The 17,930-nt window shown below is 41.6% G+C and overlaps 1 protein-coding gene across 2 annotated transcripts in view; it reads left to right on the top strand.

Annotated features, from left to right (window-relative positions):
* LOC125431845 (mitochondrial intermediate peptidase) overlaps positions 1-17,930 on the top strand; it is a 75,206-nt gene that overhangs the window by 22,724 nt on the left and 34,552 nt on the right. For both annotated transcript variants that reach the window (XM_048495013.1, XM_048495014.1), the window contains exons 11-15: positions 741-894; positions 2,391-2,468; positions 4,834-5,038; positions 6,997-7,106; positions 15,913-15,987. In XM_048495013.1, coding sequence (XP_048350970.1) covers positions 741-894; positions 2,391-2,468; positions 4,834-5,038; positions 6,997-7,106; positions 15,913-15,987 — 622 coding nt within the window. The remainder of the gene's footprint in view (positions 1-740; positions 895-2,390; positions 2,469-4,833; positions 5,039-6,996; positions 7,107-15,912; positions 15,988-17,930) is intronic.

Here is a 17,930-nt window from a genome sequence, read left to right as displayed (position 1 = left end):
GGGACGACAGAATTTTAGTAGGGGGGAGAATGTAACCCCCATGCCCAGAATGGGTTGGCCCAGAATGGGTTGACCCAGTAAGGGGTGGAGACTCGGAGCAGCAGAGAGGCTGCAAGAGCTCTTTTGCAGAAGAACAAGGCTACCAGACTCGGACCTTGATTTCTATAAGCCCTTAACACCTTGTTAAGGTAATTTCAATATTGTTGGGAACTACTGGGAAGGTAGTTGTTGTTTTGCTGTGTTGTAAATGTTGGAGTTTATTGTTTCAGGGTTTTCTTTTGTGGTTGTAATGGGTGAGAGTTCTCCTGGAGACCTTCATCATGTTGCAACCTGTTCATCAAGCCCTTGGAGTCTTCAGGAGCCAGCCAACTTGCAAAGAAGATTTGGACTTGGCAATATCAGTAGACTGTAAATAGAAGGACTTGAAATGCAACCTGAACAGGACCTTGAATTGTAACGTTAAATGTTGATGTTTTAAAAGTGTAAATTGTAAAGAAAAGTAAACCATTTTGTTGTTTAAATTTGGTTCTTTGCAACTCATTCCAGGTTCTGCCCCACAGAACCCACAAGCTGAGGTTACACGCGCACTCAGTGCATCGTGCACCCCACCCACCCCAGCCCCCTTGGAGCTATGCCTCTGGTCCTTACCCTAATACTGATTGTACTGCAGCATTGATTTGATGTGTAAAATGTTAGAAATCTAGGCTGAATCTGACCATAACACTTTTACCTTATTTTAGGTATAATATTGAACCCAGCCTATATTGTCCTTTTTTCTCTCTTGGAGCATGCATGGAAGGCCTCAACATTTTGTTCAACAAACTCTTAGGAATCTCCCTGTATGCTGAACATCCTTTGAAGGGAGAAGTTTGGTGCGAAGATGTCCGCAAACTGGTAAGAGGTTGAACTTCTAAATGTCTGGATGCCCTTAGACAAAAGTGATAGAGATGGTATCCTTGTTATTTTCAGTGCAGTCTGTGAAATCACAAATCACACTTTCTTTAGTTTGTGCTCACTTTAGTGCTCTAAGTACAAATACATCTTGTTGTGAAGAAGAAGAAAAGTGTTAAGGTTCTGTAGCGCAAAGGCAGTGAACGCCCTGAAACAGATGGGAGCCAAGCAGTTGACCAATATTATTTGAAACAGATAATCAGTGGTGACTATTTAAAAATTAAAAATGAGCCTAGTCATGTCTCCAGGTTTACCATCTAAACTTGAAGATGAAACAGTTTAGGGAGACAAGTAGGGAAGAAGTCTGGGTGAAAATATACATCTTAAGGTAATGCTTGAAAGAAGTAACCAGCGTGGTGTAGTTCCATGCTTGGTATAGTTGTTAAGAGTCATGAACTCTAAAGAGCTGTGTTTGATTCCCCACTCCTCTGCATGAGCGGCAGGCTGTAATTTGGTGACCTAGGTTTGTTTCCCCACTCCTGCACATGAAGCCTGCTGGGTTATCTTGGCCAAGTCACGGTTCTCTCAGAACCCTCTTAGTCATACCCACCTCACAAGGTGCCCATGGTGGGGAGAGGAAGGGAAGGAGTTTGTAAGCCAGTTTGAGACTCCTTATGACTGAGGAAAGTGAGATATTAATCCAGACTTTTCTTCTTCAGTGGAAGAAAGTAAGCTATTATGTAGAAGGATGACTAGAAGAGAAAAGTGGAACTTAAGTGAGTTCTCTTGCTTCTTTTGGGGTTGAGGAGTCTGAACAATCATACTTCCACATATACCTTAATAAATCTGACTTAAATTCTTCTCCCCCCTTTTTTTAAAATATCCAAACAGGACACTGTAGCATTAAAATTAGCCATGAGTTTCTGCTCAAGGAAGGATTCAAAAGTTGGTTGACCAGATCCAACAGTCTGCTCGCTTGAAGCATTCTGCTTCTCTCTTTGTTCCTTGTCCTTCTGCTCTTCACAGTTTTCTTACTCCTTTTCTCCTTCAGAGTCCAGGAATCATAGGGAGCTGTCACTCATAAAACCCCTTCTGAGATGTTTTAAACTATTTTTGGCTGATCTCATAGCTGGCTTCCTACCAGCTGTACACCCAGGATACTTAATCAGTTTAAAGCAGATTTAACATGTCAAATGTTGCTCAAATTGGTTATTTATAACTTCACGAGTCTTTCATTTGGATAAACCACAAAATGGTGTACTGAAAAAATTTCAGGTATCCTATGAATGAGGCTGGAGCCATTTATTTGTTTAAATAGTCCATCAATAGGGAGACATCATTAAAAATTTCTAAGCTCATGGAAAATGAAGATTTAGTATTTAAAGATTCATATGCAATACCACATTAGGACTAGTTCTTATACAAGCAGCACCGTCACATAGTATTAAGTTATTGCATCTTTGCCTTGTTCTTTTAATGTATTTTTAAAATATTTTTAGGCAGTTGTCCATGAACATGAAGGGTTGTTGGGATATATCTACTGTGATTTCTTCCAAAGATCAGGCAAGCCTCATCAGGTAACAATCTTTGACTATTCAGCTATATAAGATCATGGTTGAAAACCATCACAAACACGTTTCTGAGACTATTTTATTTATTTATTAAAATATTTACATCTTGCCTTTCCTTGTGGTTCAGAGCAGCTTGTGTGTGTGTGTGTGTGTGCGTGCACGCACGCGTAAAGTTCCATGAAGTCTTAGCTAACTTACGACTTGGCTAACTTACGAAAACCTTAGGGTTTTCAAGGCAACAGACTAACAGAAGTGATTTGCCATTTCTTGCCTCTGCATCACGACCCTGGTATTCCTTGGTGGATCTCCCATCCAAGTACTAGCCGGGACCGATCTTGCGTAGTTTGAGATCAGATGAGATCAGGCTAACCTGAGCCATCCAAGTTAGGGCCAAAGCAGCTTATAAATCACTAATTAAAAAAATTATTTTATTAAAACACGCACACCTTTGTGATGATTCTTCATTCTCTTTTTACCAAGCAGAGATTTAGATTCTGCACTGATGGAAGCTACTGAGTATAAAAATATTACTATCTGTTCTCTTTTTTACACCTCTGAGGTTTATTTAGTACTTTGAAAGAACTCTGCTACCTTAAAAATGCAGAACGGCTGCTGGAACGCTAGGTAAATTTCATTCTAGACGAATGAAGTCCTCTTGTTTTAGACTGTTGTGGGGCTGTGATTCAGTGGTAGAGCATCTAAATGGCATGCTGAAAGATCCCAGCTAAATACCTGGCATCCCCAGCTAATCGTTATAGTTGGTGTACCCTGACCTGAATGGCCAAGGCTAGTCTGATGTCATCAGATCTCAGAAGCTAAGCAGGATTGACCCTGGTGAGTGCTTTGATGGGAAAATGCCAAGGTTGCTATGCAGAAGGCGGCAGTGGCAAACCACCTGTGTTAGTCTCTTGGCCTGAAAACCCTACTGGGTTGCCAGTAAGTTGGCTGCAGCTTGATGGCACTTTACACACACAATGATAATGTGGAAGGCCTTTGTCTGAGACTCTGGGGAACCGCTGCCAATCTGAGCAGACCTTTCTGGACCAGTAGTCTTGTACATTGTAAGGGATCTCCATGTGGCCATTTCACGTAACCCAGAGAAACACTAATGCCAAACCTTTGTTATATGGTCACTGCTATACTTCAGTGTGATTAAAGGCTAAATAATAGTGGCTTTCACAATTTCATTCCATGCAAAACCGCTAGATTGGGGCCACAGGCTATATAATATATGAATAGTCATCCACATAGGTAATCACAGGATCCCATGTTGCCTACTCTGGCCAATTAATGTCTCATAGAGTTCTTCTTCTGCAACTAGCAGTAGAAGACTTGCAGAGTGTTGGCAAAGTATAAACAAACCTGTGGATAGTTTTGAATTAATGTCAGGTGAGAAGCATACTGTGCAATGTACAAAACTATGCAGTAATGCTGCTATAACAAACATTAATGTCCTTACTGTATAATTCTATTGAGAAAACTTTGAAAAGTATTGAAATGATGCCTTGCTGAGATATATCTTGTGACAAATGTGTTGCTCTTCTCTTCCAAGGGATGGGGAAAGGGGTTTTTGTTTGTTTTTAACAAATAATAGCAGTTCAGGCTGACTGGGTTGTACTGCATGTTAGGACAAATTTTGCTCGGAAATTATTTTCCATTTAAAAAGGCAACATATTCTATGTTTTCTTACGTCATGCCGCTTTTTTAAAGTCTCTGTTTCAACACTGCGAAACTCAGTGTCAGAGGCCTGTTCTGGGTCCTTTTCAAAATGTGTTCAGGGATGAAACTTAGGTTTGTTCTTGATAGATAGACTATTGACCTGAATGTGCTTGTCTGAGGTCGCAGGATTCACGGGGATTACTGCATTATGATTTTTCTCTGCGTATTTATTTAACACGTGGTAACTTTTCCTTGAAATGCAGAGCATTAATCTGAACTTTAATATGATTTTGTACTTTTAATTGATTGATTTTGTGCATTTAAGTGATTTTTCTGCATGTCAGTCTCCAAGGGTGATGTTGTGTTGTGTTTTACATTTTTCTGCCCATCTCTGAAAATGGCATTTGAACTAGAAACAGAGACATGGTTTGAATATGTATATCAGAGGTTCCATTCGGTTTTTTCAACATTCAGTAGAGTTACCTTATTACAGTAAGCAAGCTTTAAAATGAAATTAAACCAAACCAATCAAGGCTTTGCTTTAAGCGGTCAACTAGACAAGTCTTCATTCAGAACAACTACTTGACTGAAGATGGTTCATTAATTGTAAGCAGGCCGAGTGACCGAAACTGTATCAGTGGCTTAAATGTTATTAGTGTGGTCAAATATTGGAGCTGGTTTTCTGAGAGTTTTTTCTTTGGGAAAAAAATAGGATTGCCATTTTACAATTCGTGGAGGCCGGCTAAAAGAAAATGGCGAATACCAACTTCCTGTTGTTGTCCTGATGTTGAACTTGCCCCATTCCACTCGGGGTTCACCAACTCTATTAACCCCTGGCATGATGGAAAACCTTTTCCATGAAATGGGACATGCCATGCACTCTATGCTGGGAAGGACTCGATATCAGCATGTCACTGGTAAGTGCTTGGAGTTCGTTTATTAACGGACAAATCACTCCCTCGTTTTTCACAAATGCCCATTTCAGGGTTACATTAAATTTGTAAGGCAGCTTATCACGGGGATGACCTCATCTAGTTTGTGCCATAGTTGCTGAATCTCGATTTTCAGATCATGATATTTAGTGTCCTCCTCCTCATTACTTATTGGATTTCTATGCTGCCCCTCTCATTTCGGGCTTGGGGGTGACTCACATTATGATAGAAAAGTACAAATACCTAAAATCAATATGAACCTTCCCAACAAAACCAATAGCAATAAATATCTCTAATAATAATAACAACAAGATGGCGAGTTCCAGACATTCAACCCCATAAGGATTAATGATGGTAAAACACTGGAAAGAGGGAGGATAGAGAGGAATGGGGAGGGCAGATGGTATCATAACTGCCTCAACTGTTCTCCTGGTGGAACAGCTCTGCCTTGTAAGCCTTGCCGAACTGCCTGTGGTGTCACAGGAGTCTGGTCTCACTGGATAGAGCATTCCACCAGACTGGGATCAGGACTGAAAAGGCACTGGTCTTGGTTGAGGCGAGCTAAACTTGTTGTAAGTTGTTATTTGCCAATCTAAGCACTCTTTGGAGAGCATACCAGGAGAGACGGCCCATAGGTACACAGATCCCAGAGCAGTGATGGCAAACCTATGGCACGGGTGCCAGAGGTGGCACTCGGAGTCCTCTCTGTGGGCACACACACACACAGAGTTCATCATGTGGGGGGTGGAAAATCACCCGCCCACACACACACATCTAGGCTGGCCTGGGCCACTGAACACGACGTGTGCACATCGCGGTGAGCAGGGAGGACTCGACTGGCGGGCCTGGTGCCTGTGCTCTGGGTGGCTACTGCCCGAGGGGTGTGTGTGTGCATTGGAAGCAGAGATGCTAGAGAGGCACAGAGTGGTGCGCATGGGACTTGCTGGAGGCTACAGTAGGCTGGCCCCTGCTCGAGTGGGTGGGGTGGAGAAAGAGGGAGCCAACTGGTTTTTTCTAAACTGATACCTCAACATTCAAGTTAAATTGCTGGGTTGACACTTTGCGATAAATAAGTGGGGTTTGGGTTGCAATTTGGGCACTCGGTCTCAAAAAGGTTCGCCATCACTGTCCCAGAGTGTTTCGGGCTTGTATTTAGTACAAGAACCTTGAATCTGATCTGGTATTCCACCTGGAGCCAGTGCAGCTGGCAGAGCACAGGTTGTACGTGTGCCTGCCGCAGTTTCTCTGTGTGGACTCTTGCTGCCACATTCTGGACCAAAATAGTGTGTTGTATTCATCTTGCTCAAGAATAGTATATTGTATGCATGTTGCTTAAGAAACTGAAGAAAAGTTTGAAATGTGCCAATCAGAAAGAAAGTGTAGATTTGAAGAGTGAAGTTTTTATTTTGTTATGTCTGGAAGTAGCCACACACACACCCCAACACCTTCTTCTTCTTCAAATGAATGACAGATTCAGCAGTTAAAGAAAGCAAATATGGATTGTGTGAGATTGTCAGAAAAATGGGAATGATAATATTTGTAAGTGGGATTAAATTCTCAAGCATAATTTGATATTTTTATTGTAATTGGGTATAGAGTTCAGACAATTAGAGATTTGGTGTTTCATGTGGGGCGAGGTTGGTTTTATCCTGGCTTAAGTTTATAAAGGGTGGGATCCACAGCTTTATAGGGCGCCTCGCCCAGCTGTTCAAATATTGTGTTTTACTTTGTGATTTGCAGTAAAACCCGTAGGATTATAATTCGACTTTTCTGCCAACAGTCACAGTAACGTTATAGAAATGAAATGTTTACTTTATGAGTGATTAATCACAGTTCATCAAAAGTGCAATTGGAAAGGGAAAAGGAGCATTGGGAAAGAAAGGAATTTATCCATATATCATGACTTTTTGAATGTTAGCATCCTGCTCCTTCATCCTCTGCAGGGACAAGGTGTTCTACCGACTTTGCAGAAGTTCCCTCGATCTTGATGGAGTATTTCGCAAATGATTATCGAGTGGTGAACCAGTTTGCAAGACACTATGAAACGGGTCAGGTAGGGTTCACTGGAAAGCAGGTCTATTTGTGAACTAAAGCATTAATTCAGATTCAAAAGATGGATAGCTGTGTCAATTTGTAGCAGCAAAATAAAGCAGTTGTCCAGTGACACCCGAAGTGCTTAATTGATTTTGTTAGTCTTTAAGGAGCAGTGATACTACTTATATCATTAATACAGAAACACCAAACTTGGCAGTCTTGGAAATCTCTAGCAGCGTCATTGGATTGTTAAAAACAGAAAGAAGTATATACATTTTAAAGCATTTATTTAGTGCTAACTGCGCTGTGAAGAGCACAGAATCGGCAATCTTCCTATATAGAAAATAAGTCAAACAAATCCAGCTGCAAAGTGCATTGAAAGTGAATTGAAAGTGCATTATTCTGCATGTGCGGAAGGAGCCATAGTGTAGACAGGGTATATGCCAAAGCAGGTGATACTGGTCATTTGCTGTAGGCCCTCTGTTTTGAGAGACAGGAAATTGTCCTGCCATAATGGATGGGCTTAGCTATAATGAGGTGCTCAATGGCATAGTCTTTATTGAGTCTCCGCTCCTCCCAGCCAACACCCTTCCACTCTCTCCCTTCTTACAGAAATCTTGTCCAACTGTGATTACAAAATTTAAAAAAAATTAGGTAAGGCATGATGGGGATGTAAGTGTGCAAATAATCCATGTTAAATTGTTTTAAGTGTTCCTGCTTCCTGCCCACATCACTTCAGGAATACACTAAAGAAATGTGAGATTATGATTTTTTTGAATTGATGCTTTCATGAGCTGAACTTGGGTGAGGAACGTTGCCTCTGAGCCATGCGGCCACGCAGACACCGTATTGGTGCTTTGCAGTTTGAGCAGCAGCTGACAGGTGGAGGTCCCACGAGCAGCTCCGTTCTGCACAGAGGTAGGGAACTTCCATACAGCACCCTACTGACGTTAGAGGAACTACTGTGGGTAATTCATCCTTTTCCAACAAACTACAAATGTAGGTCATCCTGAGCACTTTAGAAAACCTGGTTGCCTACTGTAATGGTGTAGTGGTTAAGAGCAGGTACATTCTAATCTGGAGGAACTGGGTTTGATTCCCCGCTCTGCCGCCTGAGCTGTGGAAGCTGATCTGGGGAATTCAGATTAGCCTGTACACTCCCACACACGCCAGCTGGGTGACTTGGGCTAGTCACAGCTTTTCGGAGCTCTCTCAGCCCCACCCACCTCACAGGGTGTTTGTTGTGAGGGGGGAAGGGCAAGGAGATTGTAAGCCCCTTTGAGTCTCCTACAGGAGAGAAAGAGGGGAATATAAATCCAAACTCCTCCTCCTCCTCCTCCTCCTCCTCTTCTTCTTCTTCATCATCATCATCATCTAGGTCTTCAGTGCAGAAACACATTATGGGGACTGAGCCTGCACAGGGCTTGCTGAAACTCTCTGCAGTTGAAATTCAGAGTATATAATGATGTACAGGAACTCATCATGTGTTATATATAATGCCCTGCTGATTGGAAAATATGGTCAGGAAATGACTGCTTTCCAGTATTCTGAATAAAATTATTGCTATAATGATAAATAAAAGCGCTAGGAATATCCAAACACATGAAAAAAAATATGGTGCTGTCTTGACAACATTTATTCTGTCACGAATTGTAATACTTATTCAGGCATTTATCAAACTTTATGGAACTGGGTGTTTACAATGAACAGATTTGGACCTAAGAACAGAACTGAAGACAGACTTTCAGAATATAATGTACAGCTTTGTCTTTTGCAAATGTCTTAATAAATCCCGTCGTATGGCTTTTTAAGGCCACAAATCAAGAACCAGGAACTGTGTATCCCATTCTAGTCTGTTTTGCAGAGGAGCTGGTTTGGCACAAAAGCATTTGTGTACCAGGAAACCGATGAGTAGGCTGTAATTTGGTCTTGAAAGGAGGACTGGATGAGTTGTAATGTAGGATTAGGATTCGAGCCTGAAACTTCTGTTTTGCTGTCATGTTTCTGAAGGTGTGTTTCTTCAGCCTTCCTGAATATTTTTTAAAAAATTACTTTGGACTCAGCTGTCTGTTTTTTTTTCTTTGATCAGTTTGATCATAAGGTTTCAAAGCAAAGTGAAATCTATTATACCAAAGTCACCATTTGCTTTCATTTTGAATGAGCAATCAGATTTTGACCTATTTATGACAATCATATGGCTGTTTATAATCCATTCTGTGGAAAAGTCCATGGCTGAAGCAAACTTTGTTTTCAAATGCTTAGAATTAGGATCAGATTCTACTAGCTTCCCTTGCCACTATGTTGCTTGAGAGGCGTTGCTTTGGTATACTGCTCTCAGTTATGTCACCTGTAGCAAGAAACTTGAGCAAAATTGTATTGTCGAAGGCTTTCACGACCGGATTCAACTGGTTCTGGCTGGGTTTTCTGGGCTGTGGGGCTACCAGATCCACCAGACCACGGCCACACAACCCGGAAAACCCACCAGAACCAGTTAAGCAAAATTCTTTTCACCAAGGTTGTAAAATAAAAAATGTGGGCTGATGTTAAAACCAAAGGAATTGCTTGAAAATTATACATCAAATGATTACCGTTGACATTTTCTCAGTGACGTAGCGTCCAGGGGATGAGGGAGGGCATCTTGTACCAGGCGTTCCAGGGACGTGGCAGGAGTGCAGGGTGTTATCAGAGAGATAAATCAGAAATCTAGTGGCACCACGAAGATTACTTACATTGCTCCAACAAGATTATTGTTGGAACACAGCATATGACCCTGTGAAGTTTTCGTATAATCACTTCCTATATCAGTGAAAATTCATGGTGACTGTATTGCTACAGTTTTTCTTTTGTTTGCCCAGTTGGCATTTGAGGGATTTAACTATTGCTGTTATAGCAACAATTTTTCTTTGTTTAAAAAACATTTGTATCCCACCTCTTCACAGACGTGGAGCCAAGACAGATTATAAGAATCTACAGTCCAATTATGATTGGACTGTATATTCTTATAAACTGTCTAGGCTCCACATCTGTGAAGAGGTGGGATTTAAATCAATAAGGAATGATATAACAAGATCCCATACAGATCAGCTGAAATAATGTAAACATGAGCTATATTGGAATCCTGTTACAGGCAATATGCTTTACCAAAATGATTACCATCAACTGCTCTTGGAGTTGCTTAAAACAAAGTATAAAACTGTGGGGAAAAAAACATAATTATATTGAGAGAGCCAATTTGGCTGAAGCCATTTTAAAAGTGAAGGCCTTGTAAAATGAATCCACTTCCTGCTGCCAAATTGCCCAGCGAGCTTATTTGGTAAAGCAGGACAAAACATGTGTTTAATTTTTTTTGCTTTGAAGTGTGAAGGAAGTTCTGTTGGGAAAGTGACCAAAGTGACTCATAGCTGGGAAGAAGGAAAACTAGAATAAAAGCCCAGCAAGAGCAGGAAAAGGTCTTATCTAGGGTTCAGTGTTTCCAGCAGTGACCATTCTAGATTCCTACTAGAAAGGGTTTGAAGGATATAGCATCTCTCATGGTTAATTCCCAGCATCTGTGATTCTGGGATAGCATCTGAAGATCTGATTTAATCAATATGCTTAATATCCTTTGAGAAGCCTTACTTTCTGTGAATTTGTCTAATATACTTCTAAAGTTATTTAATCCAGTTACTGTCCCCTTATCTTGTAATATTAAATTCCATGTTAATTATGCTTCATGTGAGACAGTCCTTCCTTAATTTTTTCCTGCATCAGCTGCCAAACAGTTTCATGAGATAAGCCCCAAAGTTCTAACGTTATAATTTGGAGGATGGGAATCACTGTTTTCAGACCATTCATGATTTTACAAGCTTCTGATGGCCCCTTCCACACATGCAGAATAATACGCTTTCAATCCACTTTCACAATTGTTTGCAAGTAGATTTTGCTATTCTGCACAGCTGCAAAGCGGATTGAAAGCACGTTATTCTGCATGTGCGGAAAAGGCCCATGTCTCTCCTTAGTCTTTTTTCTAACCAAAAAAGTAAAAAGATTTTAGATATTAGAACATGCCAGAAATCTTTTTTGTTCACCTTAATTTGATCTCTATCAAAACCTCACTAATTTTCAGAGACCTGACAAATGCCATTTGTCCTCTTAATGCCATTCTTTAAAAAGAGAAGACAGATTTTAAAATAAGTAAAAAAACATTGGAACCGTCAGTGGTGACGTAGTGAGGCAGGCATCGTAGTGAGGCAGGTGACGTAGTGAGGAACCGTCAGTGGTGACGTAGTGAGGCAGGCTAGGAGCCTGTCAAATTCCCTGTTCAGACAGTGGCCCCTTCTGCACATGCAGAATAATGCGTTTTCAAACCACTTTCACAACTGTTTGCAAGTGGATTTTGCTATTCCTCACAGCTTCAAAGAGCATTGAAAGCAGTTTGAAAGTGCATTATTCTGCATGTACGGAATGAGCCAGTAACTCGCTTGATGGGTTCAAGGATTGTATTGAAGACATGAGAAAGACAGCAAAAGGCTGTTCTGGCGAATTGGGCCCGAACAGTTGATAATATAATGTAGCAATTCCCAACCCTCCACATGTGAACCTGTCCAGCCTGAAGTCTCATCCCAGCTCAGAGCTTCTAGGCCAAGGAAACAGATAACACCGCAGGCACTAAAGCTCTCCCTAGCAATTCCCCCCTTCCAGCAATGGCTTCCTGACAGAGCCAGATAATTCTGCAGTTTCAGCAGGCCTGTGCAGGCTCAGTCCCCATATTGTGTGTCTGCACTGAAGACCTAGATGAACACCCATTACAGTAGGCAACCAGGTTTTCTAAAGCGCTCAGGATGTCCTACGTTTGTAGTTTGTTGGAAAGGGATGAATTACCCACAGTAGTTCCTCTAACGTCAGTAGGGGACTGTATGGAAGTTCCCTACCTCTGTGCAGAACAGAGCTGTGCAGAACAGACCTCCACCCAGAGGTGGGATCCAACCAGTTCTCACCACTTCTCTAGAAGTGGTTACTAATTTTTTCTGAGTGCCAAGAAGGGGTTACTAAAGCAACCTCCCTGCCTAATTGGGACTGGAGGTGCGTGTGTGCGGCGGCACCACTGTTTGAATCCCACCACCATCGGAACCTGTTATTAACTTTTTTGGATCCCACCACTGCCTCCACCTGTCAGCTGCTGCTCAAACTGCAAATACGGTGTCTGCGTGGCCCAGAGGCAACGTTCCTCACCCAAGTTCAGCTCATGAAAGCATCAGTTCAAAAAAAATCATAATCTCACATTTCTTTAGTGTATTCCTGAAGTGATGTGGGCAGGAAGCAGGAACACTGAAAACAATTTAACATGGATTATTTGCACACGTACATCTCCATCATGCCTTAGCTAATTTTTTTTTTAATTTTGTAATCACAGTTGGACAAGATTTCTGTAAGAAGGGAGAGAGTGGAAGGGTGTTGGCTGGGAGGAGCGGAGACTCAATAAAGGCTACGCCATTGAGCACCTCATTATAGCTAAGCCCATCCATTATGACAGGACAATCTCCTGTCTCTCAAAACAGAGGGCCTACAGCAAATGATCAGTATCACCTGCTTTGGCATAGACCCTGTCTACACTATGGCCCCTTCCGCATGTGCAGAAAATGCACTTTCAATTCACTCTCAGTGCACTTTGCAGCTGGATTTTACTGCGCGGAATAGCAAAATCCACTTGCAAACAATTGTGGAAGTGGATTGAAAGTGCATTATTCTGCATGTGCGGAAGGGGCCTAGGTGTTTTGGATTTGTTAAACTGCAATATGAATTAGGCTTCAGCTAGGCTGTAACCCCATCACCTTTTCTTTGTAAGCTTCATAAGTCACCTTGACCATTATAGGCAACAGTTGCCTAGCTCAGAACAGTAAAGGATTAACCAGTAAAAACTGTAGTTACTGACCTCGGGAACAAGTGGTGTTTTCAGCTTTCCATTTAAGAACATAAAAACATAAGAAAGAGCCTGCTGGATCAGACCAGAGTCCATCTAGTCCAGCACTTTGCTACTCGCAGTGGCCCACCAGAGTTAGAAGAGATAAGAGGGGGAAATCCTTGGATCCACCTGCCTTCCTCTTAGCTTCATGATGCCTGTGTGTGGTCTAGCATTCGAGCCTTTGTTCATATTTTTATTTGTTTATTTGCTCAAAGGAGCAAGCTGTTCTTCCAGTTTAAAAATCATTCTAATCAGGGGGTTTGCATCTGTGGGATAAAACCTGGAATAGCAGTTTTACTACAGTGCGAAATAAATGTATGTTGGTCAAATGTTGATATTGAAAATTATAGCTTTGCATGTTGGATCTTCCTGAATTTTTTTTACAAGGTACTATTTTCTGGATGGGAAAATTACAGATTTTGACTGGTTAACTACTACATGAAGCAGCTTTTCATCTTAAAAGCATTTCTTCTCCGTTTCCCAGTGCCAGATTTTATCTTGGTTAACATCTTTTCCTCAGTTTTCAATAAAAGCAATTGCTTTTGTTGTATTGTTTAGTATAGGTTTTCTGAAGGTCATTGATGGTGCAGAAAATAAACAGGTTTCTATGTGATCAGATGCTATAAATTTTTGACAAAGCAGTTCAAAAACACTTCAACACATCAGCTGTAAAGCTTCAAGTGTGATTTCAGAGTTCTGTGTTGTATTAGACATCTGTGTTTTGTTTCACAACCAATGAACATTGCAGAGAGCTTTGTCACACAAATGGTAGAATTACACAGAACTGCAAAGTGAAAATGACTTCCCTATATGGAGTTCTTTCATTTCTTGTTTCTTCCCCACTCCTGTAAAACAAATTTTAGTTCAAAGTTATTGTACAGTTTGTTTCTTTGCCCTGCATTCCTCATAATTGGCTGTTTCGGCTGGCTATTGCATGGAAGCATATAACATGATGTTGTCCAGATACTCAGTTATATACTACAAGTTGCAGAGGGATGCGTAGAGAGGGGACACATGAAACTGCCTTGTACTGAATCCGACTGTCAGTATAGGCATCAGTCAGTATTGTTTACTCAGACGGGTAACTGCTCTCAGGGGTCTCTGGTAGAGGTCTGTCATATCACCTGCTACCACATCCTTTCATCTCTCCTGCAGATGCTCTCCTGCAGAACCACAGCCCCTCCCCAAAGGACACTCTGTACATGCGCAGAGGTCTAGACTCTTTTACAATATGCAGCAAGATGATTTGCAATTAATAATTAAAACCAGATGCCAGATTGAATGAATCGGAGCATTCATTTTTCTCCTCGAGAACGAGTCTGTGCTTTAACTTATACCAAACGAACACATGGAGCTGTCACACGTACTAAATGAGATCACCGGTTCATCCAAGTCAGTATTGTTTACACCGACTGGCAGTGGCTCTCCAGGGTCTCATGTTAGAGATCTTTCCCAGTGGATGTCCTACCATTCTGTTTGCATTGTCAGCCCATTTTTATGGTAGCGTGGATTTCCACCTTCAAACTACTGATTCAAACGAGACACCACTGTTTTTATGTGAATGTGTAAATATGATGATGTAGGAAGATGCTAGTCCTATGAATATTGTGTCTTCTGTTCTCTTAGATCACATTAGATATTTTCTCCTGTCTTAAAAAAAGGAGTGTTGATGTCTCAGTCTGCATTTCTTATGACAACAGTATGATTTTGTGCCAAGGAGAGAGCTAAAGTATTTATTTGAAATATTTTTATCTCATTTTTTTCCTGCTCTGTGGATTATATGAAAGTTTGTAGTTTGTTGGAAAAGGATGAATTACCCACAGTAGTTCCTCTAACGTCAGTAGGGGACTGTATGGAAGTTCCCTACCTCTGTGCAGAACAGAGCTGTGCAGAACAGACCTCCACCCAGAGGTGGGATCCAACCAGTTCTCACCACTTCTCTAGAAGTGGTTACTAATTTTTTCTGAGTGCCAAGAAGGGATTACTAAAGCAACCTCCCTGCCCAATTGGGACTGTATATATAAATGTATATAACCAAAGTGGCCCCGATATACCCTTGATCTAGGAAATCAGCTAGAAGATAGGCTTGCTCTGGTGCTGATTCTGAGAGCATGGTCCAGAGAAGGGCATGGGCCACAGTGGGGGAGACCCCCATGGTGAAGAGGTCCTGGTCATGTTGAGGCTGTAAGGGGACAGACAAATCTTAAGTTCTGGCTTCGACATTTCATATTTCTTCCCATCCCCAATTTGCAAATGTTAATTATTGTGAATCTGCAAGGTGCTACTTTAATGAGGGCAAACGTTTCTACCAACTCAGCCCCTATTTCCAGAAAGTGTGTGTGTGGGGGGGGGGGCACACTAATTGAGCCAGGAATCATCATTCTTCTCTGAGCTTTTTATTTCCAGGAGGAAAAGAGGAGTGAGCTGTCAGGGAGTATTTTGTCCATGCAGATTCCTTCCCAGAGCACGACTTTTTCTCTTCTTCCTCCCATTTTTCTTTTTAGAACAAAAACTGAGCAGCTTTTCTCGCCCTTGGAGGGAGATATTTTGTACGATGTGCTGTCCAAATATTGCTGCCTCTTTTTTCCTTGGCTCAAGAAGCATGTGGCTACGTTCCCACTTGCCCCTGCCCCTCTCCTTTCTCAGAAGGGATACAGATCAAAGCCAGATGCCTTTTGATGGGGAATCTTGGGACGATGTGCAAGATGGAGCAGTTAGGAGCCCTGCATCCTATCCTTTTACCACTCGCAATACAATCTGAACTAATTTTGCTTTCATGTTACTCTAGTATTGTCTGTTCATTGATGATGTGTAAAAATCATTTAAACATCTCCAGCTGATTTATTTGAAGTCTCTTGTTCCCCTCCCACTTTTTTTGTTCAAGCCTCTACCCAAACACATGGTATCAAGACTCTGTGAATCAAAAAAAGTTTGTGCTGCCGCTGATATGCAACTTCAGGTATGTTGATCTGTTCCGTGGGACTTAAAAAGCTATAAAGCACTTGAGGTTCATACGATATCATTTAAAAGATGTAACCCCATATTGCAGGCTCTTTGAATATCTGAAATGAATCACTGAAAACTTTTTTACACTGAGTGCTCAATTTAGGCTACCTTTTACTTCAGTATTGCTAGGCAAACTCATCTCTAGATCTTTGGGTAGATTCAAAATTATATAAATCAGAATGGAACACGTCTTCTAAATCTAAAACCTTGACACTAAAATCCAGTCCAAATAAAATGGTCAGCAGTGTTCCCAAAAGTATGAGAAGTCATATCTACAAGGGGGAGAAATCATTTGCTGAGAATTTCTTTCTATGAGCTACTGACGACAGTGTTGTGATTTCCTTATAACTGTGACGGGCTGCCCCATCCAGAGGGCACTGTGGCCGGGGATAGCTCCACTGCCTTGCAGCCCCCAGAGTGCTTTCAGTCAGCACGGGGTTCCACCAAGAAGAAGAAAAACCCCAGCCACCTGAAAGCCCTCCATTGGGCTGAATGGAGTTAAGCCACTTTTTTGGGTGGCGTAACTCTAAGGCCCACCCTCCACCCCCGGAAACACCTGTGGCGCGCCCCCACTGCACCACTGAGGCTGGCTATGGTTCAGAAGCTGCAGTGTGGGAGTGCTGACCCAGTGCTGCATTTGGACATCCCAGAAAGCCATGGTGGATACCTGCCAGTATTTTTGCCCCTTCAGGATAAGTGCCCTGGGGTAGGACAAATCTTTTGGCACGGGCCTTCACCACATCCAGAAGGTAATTTACACACACACAAATAGATTGGGCTGTAAGAATCTGCCTCAGAAGCATATTTTCCCTTTCTCTGAAACTTTATCTTAATATAAGGGGAATATTGGTACCAGCGTTAATTGGTAATGCTAGTTAATGCTAACAGTCAGAGACCACAGCTTGTGACTAAGTACAGTATAAAATTTCAATCCCTAGCTAATGCTAATTGGGGTTTCCTGATAAACCAGGATGTGTAATGGCAGGAGCCCTGATTCACCTCAAGTCGGGGCTATGGTTGGAACCAGTGTTTGCCTCAGTTGCAGTTGAGGCAGAAAAGGGGCAAGGGATTTGCTTCAGAGACAAGGGTAGGCTAGTTCCTGAGTCCCAATTTCATAACCTTTGTGTCAGAGGTTACCAGTGATACATCGGTGCCAGCTCAGTGCACTTTTGCTCTCTCATCTTTGTGTATGGATAGAATGACCAAATGAGTGATCCCGGGTGCTTGAATCTGCTTACAATGACTGGTCAGAGGACTGAGCCAGCAAGAGTTAGGGTTTAACCATGATCAAATGTAAAGTGTGGTCCTCAGGCTGTTTACTTGCAGGCTCATTTTGCTGAGGGAACTAAAATCCTGAATACTTATGCATACAACTGCTGCATTAGTTGGTGGGCCCATTAGGTGAAAGAGCTTGGAAACTACCACGCTAGGATATAAACACTCAGAGCAAGAGCGAGCAGGCCTGGTTATGTGCTTTTATTCTGGCAGTAGACTTGAAAGGTTTGTTAAGCTTGCCCATGTGTGTTTGAGAAACTCCTCATTCAAACAGGAGTAACATAATCCTTGGGAAATGTTTACATTTTAGATGTAAAGACCCAGATAAGAGCATAAACCAGAACAAATGTATAATAATAAAAAAAAATACATTTTGGCAAAATCACAAGCTTAAATGTGTTCTTGGAATGTGTTTTTAATTCAAATCTAATTTACTTTAAGGAGGAAACATACTAAATGAACATTCAAAATGAGAATTGATTACATTTTTTATGAGTTAGGCAGAAGGCGTACAGCTTAGGTCGTATTAACGTGTCTGCCCCAAATTAGCCCACATGCAGGATACCCAAAGAAAGTTTCTGTTCGTCTGGAACAAAATACTGAACAAGATCTTCATTACAG

The sequence above is a fragment of the Sphaerodactylus townsendi genome, linkage group LG04 (assembly GCF_021028975.2).
Source record: "Sphaerodactylus townsendi isolate TG3544 linkage group LG04, MPM_Stown_v2.3, whole genome shotgun sequence".
Lineage (NCBI taxonomy): Eukaryota > Metazoa > Chordata > Lepidosauria > Squamata > Sphaerodactylidae > Sphaerodactylus > Sphaerodactylus townsendi.
The sequence above is the reverse complement of the archived record's forward strand: the minus strand, read 5'-3'. Positions and strand labels throughout refer to the sequence as shown.